This window comes from Euprymna scolopes, chromosome 3 (assembly GCF_053919585.1).
Source record: "Euprymna scolopes isolate OS-2025 chromosome 3, ASM5391958v1, whole genome shotgun sequence".
NCBI classification, from domain to species: domain Eukaryota; kingdom Metazoa; phylum Mollusca; class Cephalopoda; order Sepiida; family Sepiolidae; genus Euprymna; species Euprymna scolopes.
Genome location: NC_136484.1, coordinates 20,463,386 through 20,487,824, shown reverse-complemented (window position 1 = coordinate 20,487,824; position 24,439 = coordinate 20,463,386). Strand labels below are relative to the sequence as shown.

At 34.3% G+C, this 24,439-nt stretch overlaps 1 protein-coding gene across 1 annotated transcript in view; it reads left to right on the top strand.

Annotated features, from left to right (window-relative positions):
- Positions 1–24,439, top strand: part of LOC145253575 (WD repeat-containing protein 19-like) — a 144,236-nt gene that overhangs the window by 107,301 nt on the left and 12,496 nt on the right. Inside the window, exons 25-30 of the mRNA XM_080112947.1 lie at positions 3,430–3,570; positions 5,307–5,396; positions 9,197–9,321; positions 18,863–18,972; positions 19,604–19,747; positions 22,592–22,688. Coding sequence (XP_079969073.1) covers positions 3,430–3,570; positions 5,307–5,396; positions 9,197–9,321; positions 18,863–18,972; positions 19,604–19,747; positions 22,592–22,688 — 707 coding nt within the window. The remainder of the gene's footprint in view (positions 1–3,429; positions 3,571–5,306; positions 5,397–9,196; positions 9,322–18,862; positions 18,973–19,603; positions 19,748–22,591; positions 22,689–24,439) is intronic.

Below are 24,439 nucleotides of genomic sequence, written 5' to 3'. Positions count from 1 at the left end.
CAACTGAGCTAAGACGACATCGCCGAAATTGTGTCGCTTTTTCATATATTTAAAGTAAATCAGGTTACGACGTTGTATGATGCATGCATAGAAGCGAACTCATTATGAGAGAATGGTTTTTGCTGCCTCCGCCCCGTTTTTGGCCAATTTTTCGATATTTGTTGGGCGAAGGTTGTGTTGTATTATGGGGTGGCTCCCAGGTTGGGAAATCGTAATAGTGCGTAGGACTTTCTGGCTGTGGTACATAGCAGTTTTAGTTACGTCGGTCGTCCGTAGGTTCACTTGTTTACTAAGCGGTTGTGATGACAACGAGTTAAGACTAGTGAGTTATCTCACCTTAGACTGGCACTTTTTCCTTATCTTGCCTCTCGTCAATTGTCAAAAATTTCATAACAACGTTGAACCTGAAAACAAAGCGGTTGACACTTAGAACGATCAGCTGTAACTTAAAAATATGCATTAAAAGACGTAAGTCACAATTGTGTTTGTTTTTGTATAAAATTATATTTTACAATATAGTTACAATTTTAAAACAGATCGTCTTTTTTCTTTTGGTGGTTCTGAAGTTCACAGCGATAGTAAGTTTTCTCACAGTGCTCTGAGGAGGGAAAATGACGCTTCAACGATCCGGTCTTCAGCAACACATGCTGTTCCGTGTTTCTTCTCTCTCTGCTCTCCTCTCTGCTGATTCACCGTTTTTATTGGCATTTTGTCGCTTTGTTTTTTCTATCCACGCGTCCTGTCAATCGGTTGATAGATAATAGAACATGCGTTCTTAAGTCACGTTTTGACCTCAGAAGATCATTCGATTTTGTCTTCAACGGAGCGACACGTGAATTACCCACTCATGCCAATATCTGTAATTCCAGAGCTTACGAGGAATGTCACGTTTCTTTGTTTTGTAAACAAAAAAATCGTCGTCCTATTTCTCTGTTTATGACGTAAGCCCTTCCTCTTTTCAACCGGTAGACAATCGATTATTCGATGCCCACTCTTTTAAATCTTTTATTAAAGTTTTTTCTTTTCAGTTATGTATGATGGTTCCAGCCATTCATTACATAACAGTTGGAAGTTTAAAATGATACCAATTTGGCGAAAATCCGTGACCCGTGTGGAAAGTTTTTGCGATACATACAAACACACATACATACATACATACAAACACACATTTTTCGCTTTTATATTATAATAGATGGCATCATTACATTGAAAGGATTCGCCAATTTCCATTTGCTAGTGTCTCATTGTCAGCCAATGATAATCAAGAATGAATACCACAAATGCTTAATATTCATCAGTGGTGTTGAGTTTCTTCTCATCTTGTAAGTGTTCAGGAGTAGATGATTGGTTGGTTCTGTTTTATGGCATATCAACTCTTTTCGAGTTATTTAATACTGAATCCGATCATTTAAACAAGTTTTTATGTTTCAAATCCTTCATATCTTCATATTTATTCATGCTGTAAATGTTTTGTATACAATCAGTTTGACAGCATGTATTTTGTAAGCAAATAGTGTGTAAATAAAGGGTCTGTCTCTTAGAGTCAGATTGGACTTCAGAGTAATGATTGATTCTGGTTCATTGAACAAGATTATGTTAGGAGATAAAACATATTTGAACCAAGAAGAGTTTTTTTTTTTTTTGGTTAATATTCATCTGTGGTGCTGAGTTTGTTCTCATTTTGTAAGTGTAGCAACCACGCCAGAAGTTAAGAAATACATTAGCTGATTATAACTGTATATCTTGAAGAAAGAACAAAACCCTAATGACATTTTTAAAGCCCAAATGCATTTGTAATATTTTTTAATTAATAACGTTTATGAAAATTGTCATTAAAAAGAAGACAGCTGCCATTTCACCACTTTGACGACAGAAATACAATGGATGTGGAAGATGACATCAAACTTTTTTTGCCACTTGCATGAGCAGTAAAAATATACCTGAGTGATTTCTCTTTAAGCTTAAACAGGTGGGAGTTATGTATCTTGGTTAGATTATCACAAAATACTTCTAATATGGGATGGTGGTCCGTTACTGCTATTACATTAGGGCAGCCTATAATGAATACAAAGCATTCATCTAATTCAATAACTATTAGATTCCTGAGTTCAAAAAGATGCACCTGAAGAAAGCGAAGGATTGCATCAGCCAAAACGTTATGAATATAAAAACCTACATGAGAACAGTAATCTGAATAATCCAAATAATATAATTATATTTTTTTTTTCTGTTTCTCTTATTGTGGCCCTAGGAAAGGGGTCATAAAGAAAGGCTCAAACAAGTTTAGGTTGAAAGAATATATTGTACAAGAAAGTGAATACAAAGAAAGGCTGTTGGTATTTCTGACTGTTAAGTTAAACAGTCTACAGTCTCACATTGAGTCATGATAATTCCCTACAAGAGTATTAAATTCATGGTTTTTATAATGATTCAAAAAATCCATTACAAGTGAATAGGTAAATCTCTATAACACTTTTCTATTTCCAATGCTTATGTGCATGTAAATTAATTGTGTTAAATTTCCACGTTTTTTTTTTGGTTTTTTTTGGTGTGGACCATTTTGTAAAAAGGCATTCAAATTCTTATCAAAAAGAGTTTTTTTTTTAAATTTTGTCACCACTTATCAAGGCCTGAATGCCATTCGAGAATAAGAGTTAATGAATGTAAGGTGGTAGTATAGTAATCGTTAATGGTGCAAATTGAGTAGAATTTGATTATTTATGGGGACTGCTCGACAAGAACTTGTTTACGTTGGATTTGAAGGCCACTATGTTGTATTCAACTAGGAAGCAGGCCAGCAGAACAGTGTTCCACGGGTGGGCATTCTGGAAAAAACTTTGTTCATGGAATATGTGTTTAGGTTTAGGCACAGATAGAAAATGGGGGAAATCATATATGGTTCTAGCTAGTGGAGTGTTTTTTGTAAAAGTTTGGCAAGGAGGGGACTATAGATTGGAGATCAGTCAAAGTCTTACCATGAAAATAATAATAGAGACTCTCAACGTCTCTTCTGTGGGAAAGGGGTTACAGAAAAGAGAAAAGGGCATCATCTACTAAGTTTCAAAACCAGTTTTGAACTCTATCAAGGCAGGATCGGACGTGCCGAGCAGCTCCTACTCAGATGTGGCAACAGTACTTCATTTTAGGGCATACTTGACTCTTATACAAATAGAGGAACACACCAGGAGTAAGATACCTACTGGAGCGGTAGAGTGATCCAACCATTTTTCCAGCTATCTTGGCAACAGATTTGATGTATGTGTTCCATTTCAGATCAAGAGTGAAGGTCAGTCCCGGTTGTGTCTGATATATCTTCTCAGCTAAATTTCTTGGCTTTTTTAAAAAATTTCTTTATTATTAATAATTTTTTTTTTTTCTTTGTATATAATGTTCTTACTGCTTGCACTTTTCACTTTTCTCTATTTCTAGGATAAAAGTGGGAGAGTTGCTTCCAAACATTATTTCTCCAAAGATCCGTATCCAATACGCCAAAGCTAAGGAAGCCGAAGGTCATTATAAAGATGCAGTGGAAGCTTATAGGATGGCTAAAGACTGGGACAATGTTATCAGGTAAGTTATCTTCTATCTATAAAGTTGTAGTTTTTGTCTGTCTGTTCACAACATCCTCCTGGGGTTTTGAAAAAAGATTTCCATCGCTGTAAATATTCTTCTAGCTTATGCAGGTTACTTGGATAAGTATATTTCATTTTGATCCAAAAAGGTTACAATCATAAAGACAAAGTTTAACGTTATTTTATTCATAACTTGAAAATTGGAAATAATCAAAAAATAAATAAAAAATGGAGGTTAGAGATGGGAGCAGAAGTAAACATGTAGCATCAGTGCTAGGAGAGTCATTCCAAAAGTAAAGCCTCCTATTTTATTTTAACTCAAAAAGTTAAAGAGCTACGAAGATGGGAGTAGTACCATTAAAACAAGAGACCTTTGGTGCTCCAAAGTTTATTTTTCTGCATAGTCACCACCATTCTCAATGCACTTTTGCCAGGAATTCAATCATGCATCCCTGCTTCTGACACATGTCCATGACAGGGATTGCTTTCTTAGAGTCTCACACTGTCAATATTTGCAACACTTTCAGGTCATGAATGCATAAGTCCAATCATCATAACAATGCAATTTGCAATCCACTCTGATCCATTTGAGCGGAAAAAAAAATAGGAAACATTACTTTTGGAACAATCCTTCATCAAAACAACTACCCAGAGAGCATAACATCAGCTCCAGAAAATCCAGATCAAACAGCAAAAGACACGACCCAAAAACCCACCATGGTCTGCACACCATACTTGAAGAGCCTATCTGACAAAATAAAAAAAAATATGCAGTCAATACGATATTAGGACAGTTTTTAAGAGCAACTCAAAACACCGAAAATACCTGATACATGTAAAACCACCGACTGAAAAACTCATGACAAAAAAACTGCGTTTATGAGATTTCATGTAAATATGGGAAACTTTACAAATATAAAACACGCCGCTCCCTCAAAGTAAGATTAGAAGAACACCGAAAAACTGTCACATGCAGAGAAATCGAAAAATCAGCCAAACACCTGAACATGTGTGGAGTGAACCATTCCCCAATGTGGGATGATGTCAAAATACTGGATACAGAAGAAAGATGGTGGATTAGAAAACTTAAAGAGGCAGCATATATGGTAGAAAATAATAACATCATTAGTCACCCCAGCAGCATAGACCTAAGTTGCATTTGGACGCCTCTTATTACAAAATCACAGGAAAAGAAAACATCCTAAGGGAGGTAACTTCACAATAACAAAAAACTTTTTTTTTTTTTTAGAGTTGTCCTTCTTACATGATTAAAAAAAAAAAAAAAAATATGCATGGGTATCGCTAAAACACCTTTTTTCACTAATATTAACAATTAGTATAGATACCTCAATAGAAAAACTTTTAACAAATATCTTAGTGACCCCTGATGATTGAACCTTCTTTATGATCTACGGACCCACCCTCAAACCCACGGTTCGAATCCTTGTAATGCTGAGCCAACCTTCTTTTTCCTTAGTAGGAAAAGAAGGATGTTCTCAACACCTGAAGAAGGTTGCAGTAACCGAAACGTTGTGCTGATAACACCGAAGATGAGAATAATAGTCTGATTAATCAACAAAAACTCAAGCATTCACATCTCATCTCAAAAATTCAGAATTGCATGAAAAAAGTGTGTTTGAAAGCAGCAATCAAAAATTAGATTAAAACACTTATTTTTATGTCGACATCATCATTGTTTTGAAAACCATTATATGATTGCTTTTTATCTTTCAGAATTTACCTGGATTTTCTGCAGAATCCTGAAGCTGCTGCACGGGTGGTGAAAGAAACCAAATCAGTGGATGGTGCCAAGATGGTAGCAAGGTAAGAGTTTATTTTGACCGTAGGTTTGCATGGGAAACCTAGGATGTCAAAAAAAGGAATGTGATAGCTGAAAAAGTGTATTCGTCATAGCAACCAATTTGACATTGAATTATAATTAAATCCGTGAACAGATTTTTATTTAAATTCAAATTCAAAGAAAGTTTTGTTGTGCATTTAATGACCTTGCAGTAATAATTTTTATGCATTGTGTGTTCAGGTAAGTGAAATTACATTCTTTGAACCTAAGTTATCTACCTTCATTATTTTTACTCCCCTGACATAGGAGAGATTGGACCTAGTAATTCACTCCCATTCTGTTTGTCCCTTCGTTTGTTCACACTTTTCTCAATGACCACACCTTGGATTATTTTTTAAATTTTGCACAAACATTAGTCATGGGAAAAGTAAATTTTTTGCCAGAACGGATTTTCCGGGATAATTCTGGTTGCCCCTTTAGGGAGCATTATAGGGGTAAAATTGTCCCCAAATCGTTCATTTGTTCACATTTTTCTCAATAACCATGCCTTGGATTTTTTTTTTGAAATTTTGTACAAACATTAGTCATGGTGAAAGTAAATTTTTCACTCATGGAGTGGGACCCCCGCATGCTTTGCTTGTTATTTAAAAAAAAAAATTTTAATTATCCTTTTCAGATGTTTCACATTTGTTGCATAACTGTTGCAATAAGTAGCTTAGCATATTTCATGGCAGAAAGATTGTTGATATATCTAATAGCAGTAGTAGTAGTAGTAGTAGTAGTAGTAGTAGAGACAGCATGTAGTGATTGTCTTTCTCATTCTTCATAACATTATGATATGTGTAGAGGTTGTCTGTCTTTCTCTTCTACTACTACTACTATTACTGTTAAGAGAGAGAGAGAGCGAGAGAGAGGGAAGAGGTGAGTTATAGTGTAGACACGTTGGCCGGAAGTCAAGATCAGCTGATTGGATTGCGTGCGAGTCATGTGATCAGGTTAGCTGAATCGATGAGATTTGATTTGGACTCAGGAGAGAACGGACGGCTTCCCGTTGTCTCCTCCTCTTCACTGGGGGGGGGGGGGAACGAACACTGACGTGTGTAGAAGAAGAACCCACACAGGCCGGTTTCACTTTCCACCTTCTGCAAGACATCTGGGAAAAGTGAAATAAACTATAGAACCAATTCCTTGTCTTGGAGTGATTGAATCTTCATCCAAAAACAGGTATCAAGTCTCCCTCCAGGACAAGAAATTCCAGATGGTCCAACATTGAAGAAGCAGAGGTAGGTTCTGAAAATACATGTCACTCACACACGATTCCCTTTATGATACAACATAAATATATAATATAGCACGTCATCTCTTCTAATCCATTATTAGAGATAACGCAACAAACACTCATATCCTTTATGATACGACAACGTAACACTACTACTACTACTACTACTACTACTGCTGCACGATTTAATGTCTTTTGTTCCCAGCTATTGGGGTTGAACCGCTGGTGTTGATGGCTGCTCTCCAGGCATTACGATCATTGACCAGATGCTCTATGATGTTTAGAGTATGGCGGCTAGTTTTGATATTAACCAGTCATTGCTTCTTTCTGTATTTGCCTCTGACATACAAAGGACAACATTCTGTGTTGTCAAAGGCTGTCAAGAATTCACTTCACATGCCCAAACCATCTCAATCTTGCACACTTTAGGATAAATTCCAAAGAAGGGATACCAAAACATTCTCTCTTGTCCATAATTTTTTAATAGCAGATCCATCTAACCATGGCATTGTTGCTTTTCTTCATAGAAGCCATAATTATGATATATGTAGATTAGTTTTCTTTCTTCTTCATAGCAATGATCAGGGTCCTTGTCCAGAATTCCTCTTATATTAAAAAACAAAAATAAAAAAACAACCTGTATGGTATACTCACCTACAATCAAATGAAATATCATATTCCAAAAATCACATAAATAGATCAAGTAGTTTAATTTCTATAAAGAAAATTATTTTTAAGTCATTAATGAGAATTCATAGGCATTAGAACATAAATCTCACAAATTTGAATTATTGTTATCTCCCGTTGTTTCTTGACTTTGTTTTTAAAATACCGGGCAAAACAGTTTCTCTTCAGATACTCATAAAATTTTCTTTTCTTTTTAAAAATGAAATTACTTGACCAATTTACATGATTTTTGGAATATGATATTTCCGTTTAGTCATGAGTACATACACCATATAGATTTTTCTTTGTTTTTGTTTTTTAATATAGTGTGGAATTCTGGACAAGAACCGTTATTATAGTAATGTTAACGTTATAATTGTCCTCGATCTTCCTTTAGTAGCAGGGATGTAATGGTTCTCTTAATTGTAGCAATTGGAAACAACAACAGCAGCACATTATTTTGCTGTGGGTCATAATTCTTTTGTTGGGTTATTTCAATGTATTTTTCAATAAAGTATACAGTAATATGCATTCTTTGCAGTTACACTTTAATATTACTTGGACTTCTTCACCACCATCCTCTTTTTTTCTACATAGGAGTCACCACTTATCAACTCTCAGAGGCCACTCGAGGATAAGGTGTATCTGAGACAGTTGCAAAGGAATAAAAAAGGAAATTCGGCTCAGCTTTTTTCTAGTTGAAATAAAAGGCATTTATTAACAGTACTTTCCAAACAACACATTGCATCTTGTTTTTTAAGGCTTTTAGTTCGCCATGTAATTAACAAAACTCTGTTTTTTTTTCTCCGACCTAGGTTTCAAATCTCTCTCACACCGGTCTCATTGTCTTGCCATGCAGATTTTTTAAATCTCACTTTTAATTTCCGCTTCTATGTCTGCAGCTCACCCCACAAGACACAGTTGTGTGACCATTTTCTTGTTCAAAGTTCAGATTGCATCTTGTTTCAAAAGTTCCTCCTACACTGACTCTTGCTTCCAAATCCTGTGGTCGCCCACGTGTTTCCTTTTTTCTTCTCTTTATCTTCCTCTGCCATGATGTCACCTTGCACACTGGCTTGCTCATTTGCATATGTGAGATGCTGCTGCTGCATATGCGTGAGCGTCTCTGTTACAAAACAATTACTTATAACAGAAGCATTGTCAAAGTCGAAGAAAAACAAAAGTAACCTGCGATATTCAACATGCTTTTCAAATAATAGTGCAACAACAAACAGTTCAACCAACTTCAGATTGCCCTTTGAATGACTTCAAATGAGATATTCTTTCATTAACAGATTTTTTAAAGAACAAATTGGCTGACATTAAGAGACCTTCAATCTCCTCCCCTCTTTCATGCTAGAATTTAGGAGAGTGGAAAGATTGACAGGAGACCAAATAACGTCTTAGAAACTCACTGCTGGATAAAGAATCAACTGTCACTTTCTCCTCTCTACCTGTCACATCTTGTGCTCCTCTCTAGCTATACGATATATAGAATATAACCTTAGAAATTATACTATCATATTCTGAAATCTGAAATCAATCTGCTATCACTGGTCTGTGTCTAGTTGGTACAGATCACAACAAATGGCTCAGGATTGTTTATCGTATTATTAATAATTGCAAATTTGTAGCCAGCCCGTGGTTTGCGAAAACACTTAAACAAGAACTTACATAAGCATCTAGTATAATCTTAAATGATTACCCAACTAAATACTAACCAAACTCAATATTGCTTAACTTTGGTGGTTTTATGAGAACTGGTGTGTTAAAGTAATCATAGTCGTACTATAATATATTGGATTTTTATATATTTTCTAATCAAAGCATAATTATATATGGTTTAGATTTTGTGATTTAGTTTTCTTTTATATTCAGATTTTTCCAGAAATTGGATGACTATAACACAGCTATTGAGTTCTTGGTTCTGTCTGGTTGTAATGACGAAGCATTTCAATTGGCCCAAGCACACAACACTATGGAAGTATATGCAAAAATCATTGGTAAGTTTCATATTCCTCCTCCTCCTTCTTCTCCTCTTTCTTCTCCTCCCTCCCACATCAAAGAAGAAAAGAAAAACTTATGTACATTTTTCAATTGTTATCTTCATCTTGGTTGTTGTTGCTATATTCATAATGTTTTGGTTATTTTTTTTTTTTTTTTTTTTTTTTTTTTTTACAAAGGCATCACCACATTATCAAGGCCCAGAGGCCACTCAAGGATAAGGGTTAAAGAGTGTACAGTAGAAGTTGGTCAATATAGTAATCATTAGTAATGAAAATTTGGTAAATTTAATAACTTATATGGAACGGCTCATCAAGAACTTATTTACCTTAGACTTGAACACAACCATATTGTAGTCAGCTGGAAAGCAGGAAAACGGAAGACAATTCCACAGGCGTGCAGTTCTAAGAAAAAAGCTTTGTTCATGGAATCTATGTTTAGGTTTAGGCACAGATAAAGAGTGGGGGAAATTATTGATAGTGTTTACAGCTAGACGAGTGTTTCTTGTGAAAGTTTGGCGAGGGGGGACCATAGATTGGAGCTCAGTTGAACACTTTCCATGAAAATAACGATACATCAGAGACAAACTCGCAACATCTCTTCTGTGAGATAGAGGTTGCAAGGAGGAGAAAAGGACATCTCCTACGAGGCTACGAAGTCTATTTTGAACTCTATCAAGGCAGGACAAGTCCTTTCTAGCAGCTCCTGCCCAGATGTGGCAACAGTATTCCATCCTTGGACGTACCTGGCTCTTATATAGGTAGAGAATAGCATCAGCAGTGAGATATCTACTGGATCGATAGAAAGATCCCACCATTTTTCCAGCGGCCTTGGCAACAGATTTGATATACGTGTTCCATTTAAGATCAGGAGTAATGGTCAAGCCCAGAAGCTTGTCAAAACTTGAGGCCTCCTGAAGACGAGAGCCATTCATTTCAATTGATGACAAATGTGGATTAAAATGTTGATGATGTAAAGAGAGAAGCTTGGTTTTAGATGCATTAAAAGTAACCAGCCATTCCTTTCCCCATTGTACTACATGCTCAAGATCAGAGGAGAGAGAATTAGAGAGTACTTGCTCGTTTACTGTCTTAGATGTGGTACCATAAATGGTAGTGTCGTCAGCATAAATGTCTACAAATGATGTAAGGATATGATTTGGAAGATCATTAATGTAGATCAGGAAAAGAGTTGGGCCCAGGATGGATCCCTGAGGGACACCGGCATTAATACTGAGAGCTTCTGATTTTTGCCCCTCAACTACTACTCTTATGAACCTATCAGAAAGAAATGATTTAATAATTGAGAAGACTTTTCCAGCTATACCATAGCTAGCGATCTTATGAAGTAAACCTTTATGCCATACCCTATCAAAGGCTTTAGATATGTCAAGAGCAATTGCCCTAGAAAGATTGCCACCGTCGAGAGATTTGCAAATCCTATGCGATATAACTGTAAGGACATCTGCTGTAGATCTAGCAGAACGGAAACCATATTGAGTGTCACTAAGAAGGTTATTTTTGTTGAGATGTTTGATTACTTCTGTATTTAACACAGATTCTAGCAACTTACTCATGACGCACAGGAGACTTATTGGCCTGTACTGAGAGGGGGATGAGCGATCACCTGAATTCTTAAATACAGGGCATACTGATGAGATTTTCCAGGGAGATGGGAAACTATTCTCCTTAAGACAACGTTTAAACAGTTTTGTAAGTATGGGCGCTAGTTCAGGTTGAAATTTTTTGAGTACTATAATTGGAATACCATCAGGGCCAGTTGCTTTACTGGAATCAAGGTTTTTGATTAGCTTGGCAACATCACGTACAGATATACGTATATCACATAGCGTGTTTTCTGATACAGGAGGAAATATTGGGGGTTGGCGGTCTTGGTCGCAAAGGGTAGAATTAGCTGCAAAGTTCTTGACAAAGAGTTTGGCTTTGTCTGATGCTGACGAGATTACCTCAGGTCCATTGATAATAGTTGGGATGGAGCACACGCTTCTGTTCAGGATTCTGTTTGCTATTTGCCAAAACTGGTGGGAACCAAGCCGCTGCTCAGCTACTTTGGACTTAACAGATTGAGCATACAACTCTCTTGCGTTCCTTATTACTTTCTTACAATGGTTGCTGGCAGTCCTGAAAACGGCTTTAGTTTCCATACATCTATTACGTTTGAAGCAGTGGAAAAAGTGATTTCTGTGCGCAATGGCAGCAGCACATTCTGGAGAGAACCATGGCTGGCTGTTAGGTTTTTGCTGAAACTTTTTAGAGGGTATGAAATGGTCAATACCTACAATTAACCATTCAGTTAGGTCTAATACTATAGAGGACACATCCTTTTTAAACATGGAATGCAGAGGTAGATCAGATATAAATGTACGGAAGCTATCCCAGTCAGCCTTAGTGTATCGATATACTGTACGATGAAGTGGTACGTCTGGGGACTTATTACATTTCATTTTTATCTTAATTGATACAACAGAGTGGTCGGAAGATCCAAGAGGCGACAGAACAGAAACTGAACATAGTTCAGGGCAAGTTGTGAGAAAAAGGTCTAGTAGGCTCGCATACTGGCCGTCATTATCGGGCACACGGGTAGGTTCCTGAACAATCTGAGTGAGGTCATAGGCAATGGAGAAATCATGACAGAACCTCCCCTCATCATCGGTCTTGTTTGAGTGGGTCAACCATTCGACGTTGTGAACATTGAAGTCTCCACATACGTGAATGTTAGCTGAAGGATAAGTAGAAAGGACTTGGTCAATTTTCTCAGATATGCTTTGAAAGATAGTAACTCCGCTGTTGTGGGGGCGATAGAGAGTAAATATAAATGCAGTAGTGTGAGCTAAAGCAACCCGGAAGCACATATAGGGTAAGTTAGGATCTTCCCTGGAGATGTCCCTCCCACATGGAAAGCTATCTTTAATATAGGCACATATTCCATGCCCATGGCGATCTTGGGGGTCAGATTTAGAAGTTAAGTTAGAGTATCCTGTAATTGCAAACTCATCTAGGGAAATAGCCTGTCCAATGCCAGTTTCACTTAAAAATAAAAGGTCTGGTTTAGTCTCCTGTAATTGGGTTTCAACCTCTGGAAGGTTAGAACGTAGACCCCTGATGTTGGAGAAGGAGACATGGTAGTAGGGGACTACGTTGGAAGTTGGAGAACCGGGTTTAATCGTGTATTTTTTCTTGAAACTTGTCATGATGAAATTTTGGAATTTGTGGACTAGGTCGACAGATTTACTTAGAGCAGGACAGAGAGGGGAAACTAAGAGAGAAAAAGAAACGAAGAATTTTTTTTTTTTTTTTTTTTTTTTTTGTACCACATGATAAGGTAAAGCCGTAACAATTACCCACTAGTATGGCATCGAGAGGCCCCACCAGAAGCTACTGCATGGTCCAGATTCCATTCACCAAATGGCAATACAGCAGCCCCAGTACTTTGCACCTGCTGATAGGACAGCCTCCTTAGTGGTTAATCCAAGGTTCGGGTCCCTGACTATCAGGCGGATAACGTCAGCCCAGACAAAACGTTTACCTCCAGCACCCTTACTAGTGACATGGCTACAAGGATAGACATAGAAACAGAAAATTTCCACCAACTCTGCCAACTGTTCGCGCAAAAATACTGCCAACCTAGAAAACAGCTTATTCTTCTCCCTTTGTCAGAAAAATCACTCATTTAAAAAATGAGGACTGAGGGACAAATAAGAAGAAGCGAGAGTAACAGGAGCTGCCGATAACGCATCCACAATGCGTTTTCTACTCTCCATTAAAAAAATAAATAAATAAAAAAATAAATAAATAAATAAAAAATAACTATTAAGTATTGTACTTAATAAAAGTCCAACGGACCTGTTTAAGGGAAAGTATGGTGATAGATTCCCCTCCCACGAACTAAAAATGAGTACAATTAGGTAATCTATTTTTGCAATCAACTCGGTAGATAAATAAACATTTATGGACGAGAAAAAAAAAAAAAAAAAAAAAAAAAGAAGCTAGCATTTAATACAACAGAAATACATAAATTAAATACTGAAATAAAATGTAGTTATTAATATTTGAATCTTAAAATAAAAAGTGCGAATTAGTAGAGAAAAAAATCACTTATCACAACAACGCATTCCGTCTCCAAACTAGTGAAGAATTTAACTTTTAATAGCGTTCAGAAGATTTTTTTTTTTTTTTTTAAAATTAACCGTTAAGAGAAAGCGTGATTTTATTCTGAACTTTAACTAATCACGTTTTAAGCAACTTATGATATAAAACAAAATCGGATGGGGGGGGGTTCTTCCGAAGCTAGTTGGTGACGTTATAAGTAATTGCGAGATAAGATGGGAGCCAGAAATTAGGGGTGGGGGACTGAAAATGATAATATAATGGATTGATTATACAATATTTAAGATCAACTTGGTAGATAAACATTTATGGACGAGAAAAAAAAAAAAAAAAAAAAAGAAGCTAGCATTTAATACAACAGAAATACATAAATTAAATACTGAAATACAATGTAGTTATTAATATTTGAATCTTAAAATAAAAAGTGCGAATTAGTAGAGAAAAAAATCACTTATCACAACAACGCATTCCGTCTCCAAACTAGTGAAGAATTTAACTTTTAATAGCGTTCAGAAGATTTTTTTTTTTTTTTTTTAAATTAACCGTTAAGAGAAAGCGTGATTTTATTCTGAACTTTAACTAATCACGTTTTAAGCAACTTATGATATAAAACAAAATCGGATGGGGGGGGGGTTCTTCCGAAGCTAGTTGGTGACGTTATAAGTAATTGCGAGATAAGATGGGAGCCAGAAATTAGGGGTGGGGGACTGAAAATGATAATATAATGGATTGATTATACAATATTTAAGATCAACTTGGTAGATAAACATTTATGGACGAGAAAAAAAAAAAAAAAAAAAAAAAAAAAAAAAAAAGAAGCTAGCATTTAATACAACAGAAATACATAAATTAAATACTGAAATAAAATGTAGTTATTAATATTTGAATCTTAAAATAAAAAGTGCGAATTAGTAGAGAAAAAAATCACTTATCACAACAACGCATTCCGTCTCCAAACTAGTGAAGAATTTAACTTTTAATAGCGTTCAGAAGATTTTTTTTTTTTTTTTTAAATTAACCGTTAAGAGAAAGCGTGATTTTATTCTGAACTTTAACTAATCACGTTTTAAGCAACTTATAATATAAAACAAAATCGGATGGGGGGGGGGTTCTTCCGAAGCTAGTTGGTGACGTTATAAGTAATTGCGAGATAAGATGGGAGCCAGAAATTAGGGGTGGGGGACTGAAAATGATAATATAATGGATTGATTATACAATATTTAAGATCAACTTGGTAGATAAACATTTATGGACGAGAAAAAAAAAAAAAAAAAAAAAAAAAAAAAAAAGAAGCTAGCATTTAATACAACAGAAATACATAAATTAAATACTGAAATAAAATGTAGTTATTAATATTTGAATCTTAAAATAAAAAGTGCGAATTAGTAGAGAAAAAAAATCACTTATCACAACAACGCATTCCGTCTCCAAACTAGTGAAGAATTTAACTTTTAATAGCGTTCAGAAGATTTTTTTTTTTTTTTTTTAAATTAACCGTTAAGAGAAAGCGTGATTTTATTCTGAACTTTAACTAATCACGTTTTAAGCAACTTATGATATAAAACAAAATCGGATGGGGGGGGGGTTCTTCCGAAGCTAGTTGGTGACGTTATAAGTAATTGCGAGATAAGATGGGAGCCAGAAATTAGGGGTGGGGGACTGAAAATGATAATATAATGGATTGATTATACAATATTTAAGATCAACTTGGTAGATAAACATTTATGGACGAGAAAAAAAAAAAAAAAAAAAAAAAAGAAGCTAGCATTTAATACAACAGAAATACATAAATTAAATACTGAAATAAAATGTAGTTATTAATATTTGAATCTTAAAATAAAAAGTGCGAATTAGTAGAGAAAAAAATCACTTATCACAACAACGCATTCCGTCTCCAAACTAGTGAAGAATTTAACTTTTAATAGCGTTCAGAAGATTTTTTTTTTTTTTTTTTAAATTAACCGTTAAGAGAAAGCGTGATTTTATTCTGAACTTTAACTAATCACGTTTTAAGCAACTTATGATATAAAACAAAATCGGATGGGGGGGGGGGTTCTTCCGAAGCTAGTTGGTGACGTTATAAGTAATTGCGAGATAAGATGGGAGCCAGAAATTAGGGGTGGGGGACTGAAAATGATAATATAATGGATTGATTATACAATATTTAAGATCAACTTGGTAGATAAACATTTATGGACGAGAAAAAAAAAAAAAAAAAAAAAAAGAAGCTAGCATTTAATACAACAGAAATACATAAATTAAATACTGAAATAAAATGTAGTTATTAATATTTGAATCTTAAAATAAAAAGTGCGAATTAGTAGAGAAAAAAATCACTTATCACAACAACGCATTCCGTCTCCAAACTAGTGAAGAATTTAACTTTTAATAGCGTTCAGAAGATTTTTTTTTTTTTTTTTATAAATTAACCGTTAAGAGAAAGCGTGATTTTATTCTGAACTTTAACTAATCACGTTTTAAGCAACTTATGATATAAAACAAAATCGGATGGGGGGGGGGTTCTTCCGAAGCTAGTTGGTGACGTTATAAGTAATTGCGAGATAAGATGGGAGCCAGAAATTAGGGGTGGGGGACTGAAAATGATAATATAATGGATTGATTATACAATATTTAAGATCAACTTGGTAGATAAACATTTATGGACGAGAAAAAAAAAAAAAAAAAAAAAAAAAAAAGAAGCTAGCATTTAATACAACAGAAATACATAAATTAAATACTGAAATAAAATGTAGTTATTAATATTTGAATCTTAAAATAAAAAGTGCGAATTAGTAGAGAAAAAAATCACTTATCACAACAACGCATTCCGTCTCCAAACTAGTGAAGAATTTAACTTTTAATAGCGTTCAGAAGATTTTTTTTTTTTTTTTTTAAATTAACCGTTAAGAGAAAGCGTGATTTTATTCTGAACTTTAACTAATCACGTTTTAAGCAACTTATGATATAAAACAAAATCGGATGGGGAGGGGTTCTTCCGAAGCTAGTTGGTGACGTTATAAGTAATTGCGAGATAAGATGGGAGCCAGAAATTAGGGGTGGGGGACTGAAAATGATAATATAATGGATTGATTATACAATATTTAAGATCAACTTGGTAGATAAACATTTATGGACGAGAAAAAAAAAAAAAAAAAAAAAAAAAAAGAAGCTAGCATTTAATACAACAGAAATACATAAATTAAATACTGAAATAAAATGTAGTTATTAATATTTGAATCTTAAAATAAAAAGTGCGAATTAGTAGAGAAAAAAATCACTTATCACAACAACGCATTCCGTCTCCAAACTAGTGAAGAATTTAACTTTTAATAGCGTTCAGAAGATTTTTTTTTTTTTTTTTAAATTAACCGTTAAGAGAAAGCGTGATTTTATTCTGAACTTTAACTAATCACGTTTTAAGCAACTTATGATATAAAACAAAATCGGATGGGGGGGGGGGGGGGTTCTTCCGAAGCTAGTTGGTGACGTTATAAGTAATTGCGAGATAAGATGGGAGCCAGAAATTAGGGGTGGGGGACTGAAAATGATAATATAATGGATTGATTATACAATATTTAAGATCAACTTGGTAGATAAACATTTATGGACGAGAAAAAAAAAAAAAAAAAAAAAAGAAGCTAGCATTTAATACAACAGAAATACATAAATTAAATACTGAAATAAAATGTAGTTATTAATATTTGAATCTTAAAATAAAAAGTGCGAATTAGTAGAGAAAAAAATCACTTATCACAACAACGCATTCCGTCTCCAAACTAGTGAAGAATTTAACTTTTAATAGCGTTCAGAAGATTTTTTTTTTTTTTTTTTTTAAATTAACCGTTAAGAGAAAGCGTGATTTTATTCTGAACTTTAACTAATCACGTTTTAAGCAACTTATGATATAAAACAAAATCGGATGGGGGGGGGGGGTTCTTCCGAAGCTAGTTGGTGACGTTATAAGTAATTGCGAGATAAGATGGGAGCCAGAAATTAGGGGTGGGGGACTGAAAATGATAATATAATGGATTGATTATACAATATTTAAGATCAACTTGGTAGATAAACATTTATGGACGAGAAAAAAAAAAAAAAAAAAAAAAAAAAAGAAGCTAGCATTTAATACAACAGAAATACATAAATTAAATACTGAAATAAAATGTAGTTATTAATATTTGAATCTTAAAATAAAAAGTGCGAATTAGTAGAGAAAAAAAATCACTTATCGCAACAACGCATTCCGTCTCCAAACTAGTGAAGAATTTAACTTTTAATAGCGTTCAGAAGATTTTTTTTTTTTTTTTTTAAATTAACCGTTAAGAGAAAGCGTGATTTTATTCTGAACTTTAACTAATCACGTTTTAAGCAACTTATGATATAAAACAAAATCGGATGGGGGGGGGGGGGTTCTTCCGAAGCTAGTTGGTGACGTTATAAGTAATTGCGAGATAAGATGGGAGCCAGAAATTAGGGGTGGGGGACTGAAAATGATAATATAATGGATTGATTATACAATATTTAAGATCAACTTGGTAGATAAACATTTATGGACGAGAAAAAAAAAAAAAAAAAAAATCTTCTATATAAATAAAAAGCAGATGTGTGTGTGTAAATATTTAATCGCTAAACTCTTAAACCACTGGTCACATAACACTGAAATTAACAGGAAATAGTAATTATACACCAAGGATGGTTTATAAAAAGAAAAATCTTTGGATGGATGAATAACGCATACAGACATATATCGACAAGTTGAAAAATAAAATGTTTATTCACACTTGCTGATATATTTCTATTTCGTTCTGTGCATGCCAAAATTCAGTTCATTTCTTCAAGTCGTTTAATATTAAATCTTACATATGTATCTCTCGATAGCCACATTGGTAGGGAATCCGGCTGGAGCGCTAAATCTTTTGGTTTCATTTCTAGCTGATAGCGTTCAAGTCAGTTTTTTATTTATTTTTTTAACTTTTGAAATCAGTACTATATGTTAGGTACAATATAATATTCAATAGAGAATTGGCTCTGTAATAATAAATACAAAATCTGCACGAATTAAAATATATTTAAGCGTAATTTACAACCCAACAAGCCCCTCCCCCCACACTAGTTATATAATAAATTATTTTACAAGGACTACAAAGTCAAAGGATTTTTCAAAGAATACATTGTGATGTCATAACAAAGATGTTATAGGTTTTCTTTCTATACTCTTTCATAAAAATTTGTTTACTGTTGAAGAATGTCTTTATTTAAACATTATAAAATGATCCTTACAATGCTCTTATTGCAAAAACGCATCATTGGATGTTATGGGTTATGTCAAAGGTGAAATTTAATTCAAACACTCTCGATGTGCTCAGTGCTAATTTTATAGCATGATTTTTATTAAGTTATTGTCTTTTACTTTCAGGTACTGATGCCTCTCCAGAGATTTACCAAAGTGTTGCCAAATATTTTTCAAATCAACAGAATTATTTATGGGCCGGAAAATTCTATTTGCTTTGCGAGCAATATTCTCAGGTAAGTGATGCGAGGTTTTCATCTGAATACACCCCCTTCTGTGGAGTTGGAAAAATATAGTGAGAGGGGGGAGGGGTAATGAGAAAAAAATGGAATGGTAAGGTTGGGATGCTGGAGAAAAAAAGGTGTTAGGAAGCATTAGTATAAAATAATAAATTTTATAAAATCTTTGTAACGAAATCTAAATTATTTACATAAAAAGATATCCTATATGATATATACGATATATTGTTAAAAAATTAGCACATTTAGGTTTTCAGTCTGTGTTATTAACCACTCGGCTGCCATCATTCCCCTGGCAGGAACAGGTAGTTACTAATAAAGACTTGTAGAAAATATAGAGCAGGATTAAATATTAAAATCAAAAAAATTTTGTTTTCTGACAACATGAACAAATCTTTAGCATAAATCACCAACTGAACAGACTTAAGTGTACACCCTTTGTTACTATCGATCACCAATGTGGGGAGGAATCAATTTTACTTTACATATCTTATAATTATTCAGTTGTTGGTTGTTAGTAATGTCTTCATTAATTGGTGAAAAGATTTTCCTTATGTATTCTTCCAAAACTATATGTTTTTTTTTATCTATTGAAGAAAACCTATTCTGATTCTTCCATTGTTGACAGGCTCTGAGACATTTGATGCAATGTAAAGAAGAAGACCATGGTGCCATTGATATTGCTATACAAGCTGTCAAGAAAGCCGATGACCAACAGTTGACAAAACAGTTAATAGACTACCTTCTTGGAGAGACAGATGGAATACCAAAGGTTTAGTACTAAGTTAACCATTTTTTGTATGTTGTTTATTGTATCAAGAAACTCGTTATTTCCGAATAAATTTAAAACTTTGGCCCAATTTATTATTACCTATTTTTTTTACTCCTTTTTGTCAGTGGGTTCTGTTATGAAATTATTTTATAATTTCTAACTTTTTATTTTTACAAGAAAGTAGCCACTTATCAAGACCCGAAGGCCACTCGAGGATAAGGGTTAATGAATGTAAGGTGGTAATCTAAGTAATCGTTTATGGTGTAAGTTGGATAGAATTTGATTATTTAAAGAGACGGTTCAACAAGAATTTGTTTACATTGGACTTGAAGGTTACAATATTGTAGTTGGCCGGGAAGCAGGTCAGCGGAACAGTGTTCAACAGGCGGGCAGTTTTATGAAAGAAGCTTTGTTCATGCAATCTGCATTTAGATTTAATCGAGATAAATGTTCAGAAGTTATCTATATAGAAAGAACTTGTACATTTCCTTTTCTAAAATTTTTTTTGTAAATAATAATAATGAAGTATTTTATTATACCATATCTCATTAGATTTTATTTTTTTATTATTGAATGTATTTATTTGAAAAAATTAAAGCATATTTCAATAAGTCTCTATTTTAAATTTAAACAACGCTTATATCACGGAGAATGCACCCATAGCCATTTTAAACCATATGCGCCAAGTGTCATCTTCTGGACATAAAAAATATATATCACCGTTGAAAAGAACGGATTTTTACTACTAAATGTTTCCTGTCGATAACAACATGCAACAAAAAAAATATTCTGAAGAAGATGTATTAGGCTGGAATTATAAATAATCTTAAACAAATAAATATTTGTTTATTTTACAAAATCTTTATATTGTAATTTGGCTTCAAACATATGATATACTAGCCTGGGTGCCTGGCATTGCCCGGATATTTGGAAGTGTGTGTTAAGCAAAAAAAAAAAAGTTGTAGTAGGAAGGCAGGCTCGAACCCATGACGCGAAGGTGGAAAAGAAAGTGGAGGTGTGTGTCAGGGTGTTGGTTGAGCAAAAAAAAAAAAGAAGGAAAATTGCGAATGCAAAAAAAAAAAATAAAAATAAAAAAATAGGTGTAGTAAGCAGACTCGAACCCGTAATGCACCAGAGGAAAAAGAGGTGAAAAAAAACGTTTTTATTGTGAGCCTAGTGTGCTTGTGACATCACGGGTGGTTTAAATAATTCCCTGTTATGCAACGTCATTTATGCGAGCTTTGAATAACTTGCAAAAAATGTTAGTGAAAAAAGTGCCCAATTGAGGTGAAGGAATTAATGTTTTTCGCCAATTTTTCGATATTTGTTGTCCGAAGGGTTGAGCTTCAAAAGGATATTGGTTTCGTGAAAATTTGTCACCTCTGTCGAAAGTTTTAGGCAGACATACATACATACATTTAAACAGACAGGAGACATTTATATTATAGATGTATTTTATTTTAAAATTGAAATAACACTTATATCACAGAGAACACAACCTTAACCACATATATATACATGAATGTATATAACTGGAGAAGGCAAAATATTTTTGACTGGTTCTAATCCTAATCAACTGTAACATTGTTCCTACATTATTTACTGGTCATCAAATTGAAAAAGTGTTGCAACAGAAATTGGAAACAAGAAAGAATTTTTATGGCGATTACAAGTAGAAGTTGACAACCTCTGTGTTATAGTTGAACTCAACTTCATAAGCTGAGAGAGTAAAAGGTAGGACAATCACTTACTTCCACCATCAAATCTTCAATGTTTTTGTTCCTTATTCTCTTTGAATTGGTGACAACTTTGTAATTGTTTTTAATACATCACTCAGTCAGCATACTTCAAGATAAGAACAATACAATGTTTAAACTTTTCAAGCTAACAGTGGAGACTATGATGGCAGTGTGTAACACCTGCGTCAGTACAGCAGCAAATTGTGGACCACCAAAATCAGACAGGACTAGCAACTTAATACCTACATGCATAGTCCCTGCCACATCCTTGGCATATCTTAATAATATCAGAATAAAATGTCCAATACAGAAGTCCTATCCCACACAAGCATGCCTAGCATGTTCATCCTCCTCAGATAATACAGACTATACTGGTTGGACCATATGCACCGCACGAAGGATGAGCATATTCCATCCTTTATGGAGAGCTGAGCTGGCATCTGGTAGAACATCTACTGACTGCCCCCAAACTCCAAAAATGTTCTGAGGTGAGACATAAAGGTGAGTGACATCAACATTGGGCCTTGGGAGAACATTGTAAATGACCACTCAAGATGGAAAGCAACCTTGGACCAATATCTTAGAGAAGAGGAGGAAAAGCCGAAAAACGTTGTTGCAGAGAATACACATGCAGAAAGGAGCACATCATTTCCTACAGTCCCGAAATTATACATGTTTGTGATATTTGTGACAGTCTGCCACTCCTGCATTGGTCTCTTCAGCCACAAGTAATTCTTCTCCAGCCAAGCTAAGAATGCTTCATCCATGATCGACCCTGACTGATGCAGACCTACCAGTACTATTCCTACAATGTTTACAATCTACATTTTAGTCTCAACCTTGAAATTATCAAAACAATTACAGCCGTATTCCAAATATAACATCTACCCATACCCCTGGCCTACATCTTGTTACCATCCAGGTTATAATATTTATTTACTATCCTACCTTTTTTTTTGATCATCCTGAGGGAATCTTTCTACACTATGCCATATATTGAAATTCTTTAAAAATTTTGGATTCAATCTCAATTCATATTATCTTCCATTTTCTCGGTTATTTAAAAAAGAATTTTTTTACCTTTTTTCATATTTTCATTTCGCAGGATGCAAAATACTTATTCCGCTTATATATGGCTTTAAACCAATACAAAGAAGCAGCACGTATTGCAATCATCATTTCCAAAGAAGAACAGAATACAGGTGAGAGATACATTGCCGATAATTTTTAAAAAACATTTAAGATTTTGTTAAGATAATTTTGGTCATATCTATTAATAAACTAGCCTGGGTGCCCAGCATTGCCCGGGTGTTTGTAGCTGTGTGTTGAGCAAAAAAAAAAAAAGTTGTAGTAGGCAGGCAGGCTCAAACCCTTGACGCAAAGGCGGAAAAGAAAGTAGCAGTGTGTGTAAGGCTATTGGTTAAGCAAAAAAAAAAAAAGAAGAAAATTGCGAGCGCAAAAGAAAAAAAAAATAGTTGTTGTAAGCAGGCTCGAACCCGTAATGCGCCAGAGGAAAAAGAGGTGAAAAAAATTTACTGATGTGCCTACCATGGTTGTAACGTCATGGGCGGTCAAAATAACGCCTTTTATGTGACATCGTGAATGCGAGGGTTGAATGACTTGCAAAAAATGTCAGCAAAAAAATCGACTCTCCCTGTAGAAAACTGCCCAGTTGAGAGTGAAGGAATTAATGTTTTTGGCCAATTTTTCGATATTTGTTGTCCGAAGGGTTAAGCTTCAAAATGATACCGATCTTGTGAAAATCTGTTGCCTCTGTTGAAAGTTTTAGGCATACATACATGCATAGATACATACATACATTTAAACAGACAGGTGAGATTTATATTATAGACTAGCAGGGCTACCCGGCGTTGCTCGGGACCGTATAAACAATGAAAAAACAAAAGCAGATATTGAACATATGTTTTATTCTTAGGGGAGAGGAATCTTTCATCTCTATGTATTATTTGTTTTATCTACCCTAGGACTGGTATTGTTCATGTTTTATCCCTAGCATAGGTAATTTACAGCATGTATATGAAATTGTTTTACCTTAGGGAGAAGAGAACAGGTAATATACAACATAATGTGTCTATATTACATCCCTGGCAACGCCTAGAAACCAGCTAGAACATGTATTTCAGTCAATCTATATTACATCCTGGGCTATGCCGGGAAACCAGCTAATCTCTATTTAGTGACTTGACCACCAAAATACCCCCCTAAGTGTGTCCTTTCTTTTGAACTTATTAGATATAGGTATCTAGAAATGTGTGTGAAATTTTGTTGAATGCATTGTTCACTATGATTTTCTTATTGTTCTACACAATATCAACTGTAGCGAAATAACACAGTAAACTTAGTGTAGTGTTAGAATAAAGAGCAAAGGAAAAAATTAGAATCATATTCTGTAATTGCAAATCTAAATTTTCTAGCGTGTACCAGTATTTGCCAGGTTGTGGAAATTTGGAATTTATAACATATGTAGTGGCCTTTTCCTAGATACCTATTGCTAAAAATTATACTTTCATTTTGTTAGAAAAATCTCTCTTCGGATGCCCTGCATCATCCAAAATAAAAACAAATATTTTTATAATTGTTTCAGTACATTGCTACACAATGTGACATTTGTTGGTGTTTGTAAAAAAATCATGAATGTGCTTATATTCCAAAAAAGAAAATATCAGTGCGCAGTATTGAAAGTGTTTGAGATTCAAAAGTCTGTAACATTTCTACTAACTTCATAAGATGTCATGTGAGAAACTGAAGTGAATATCAAGACATTATCTGAAGCGTTTTTATTTTGGTGTAACGTATGTGTTTACAGTGAACCTTAACTTTTAATAAACAGCTTGGTATGCAATGACATAGGCTAAAAATCTTAGACAAAATATATATAAATTGGAAAAATGTGTGAACAAATGAAAAAAAAAATGATCCGCTCCACTTGATG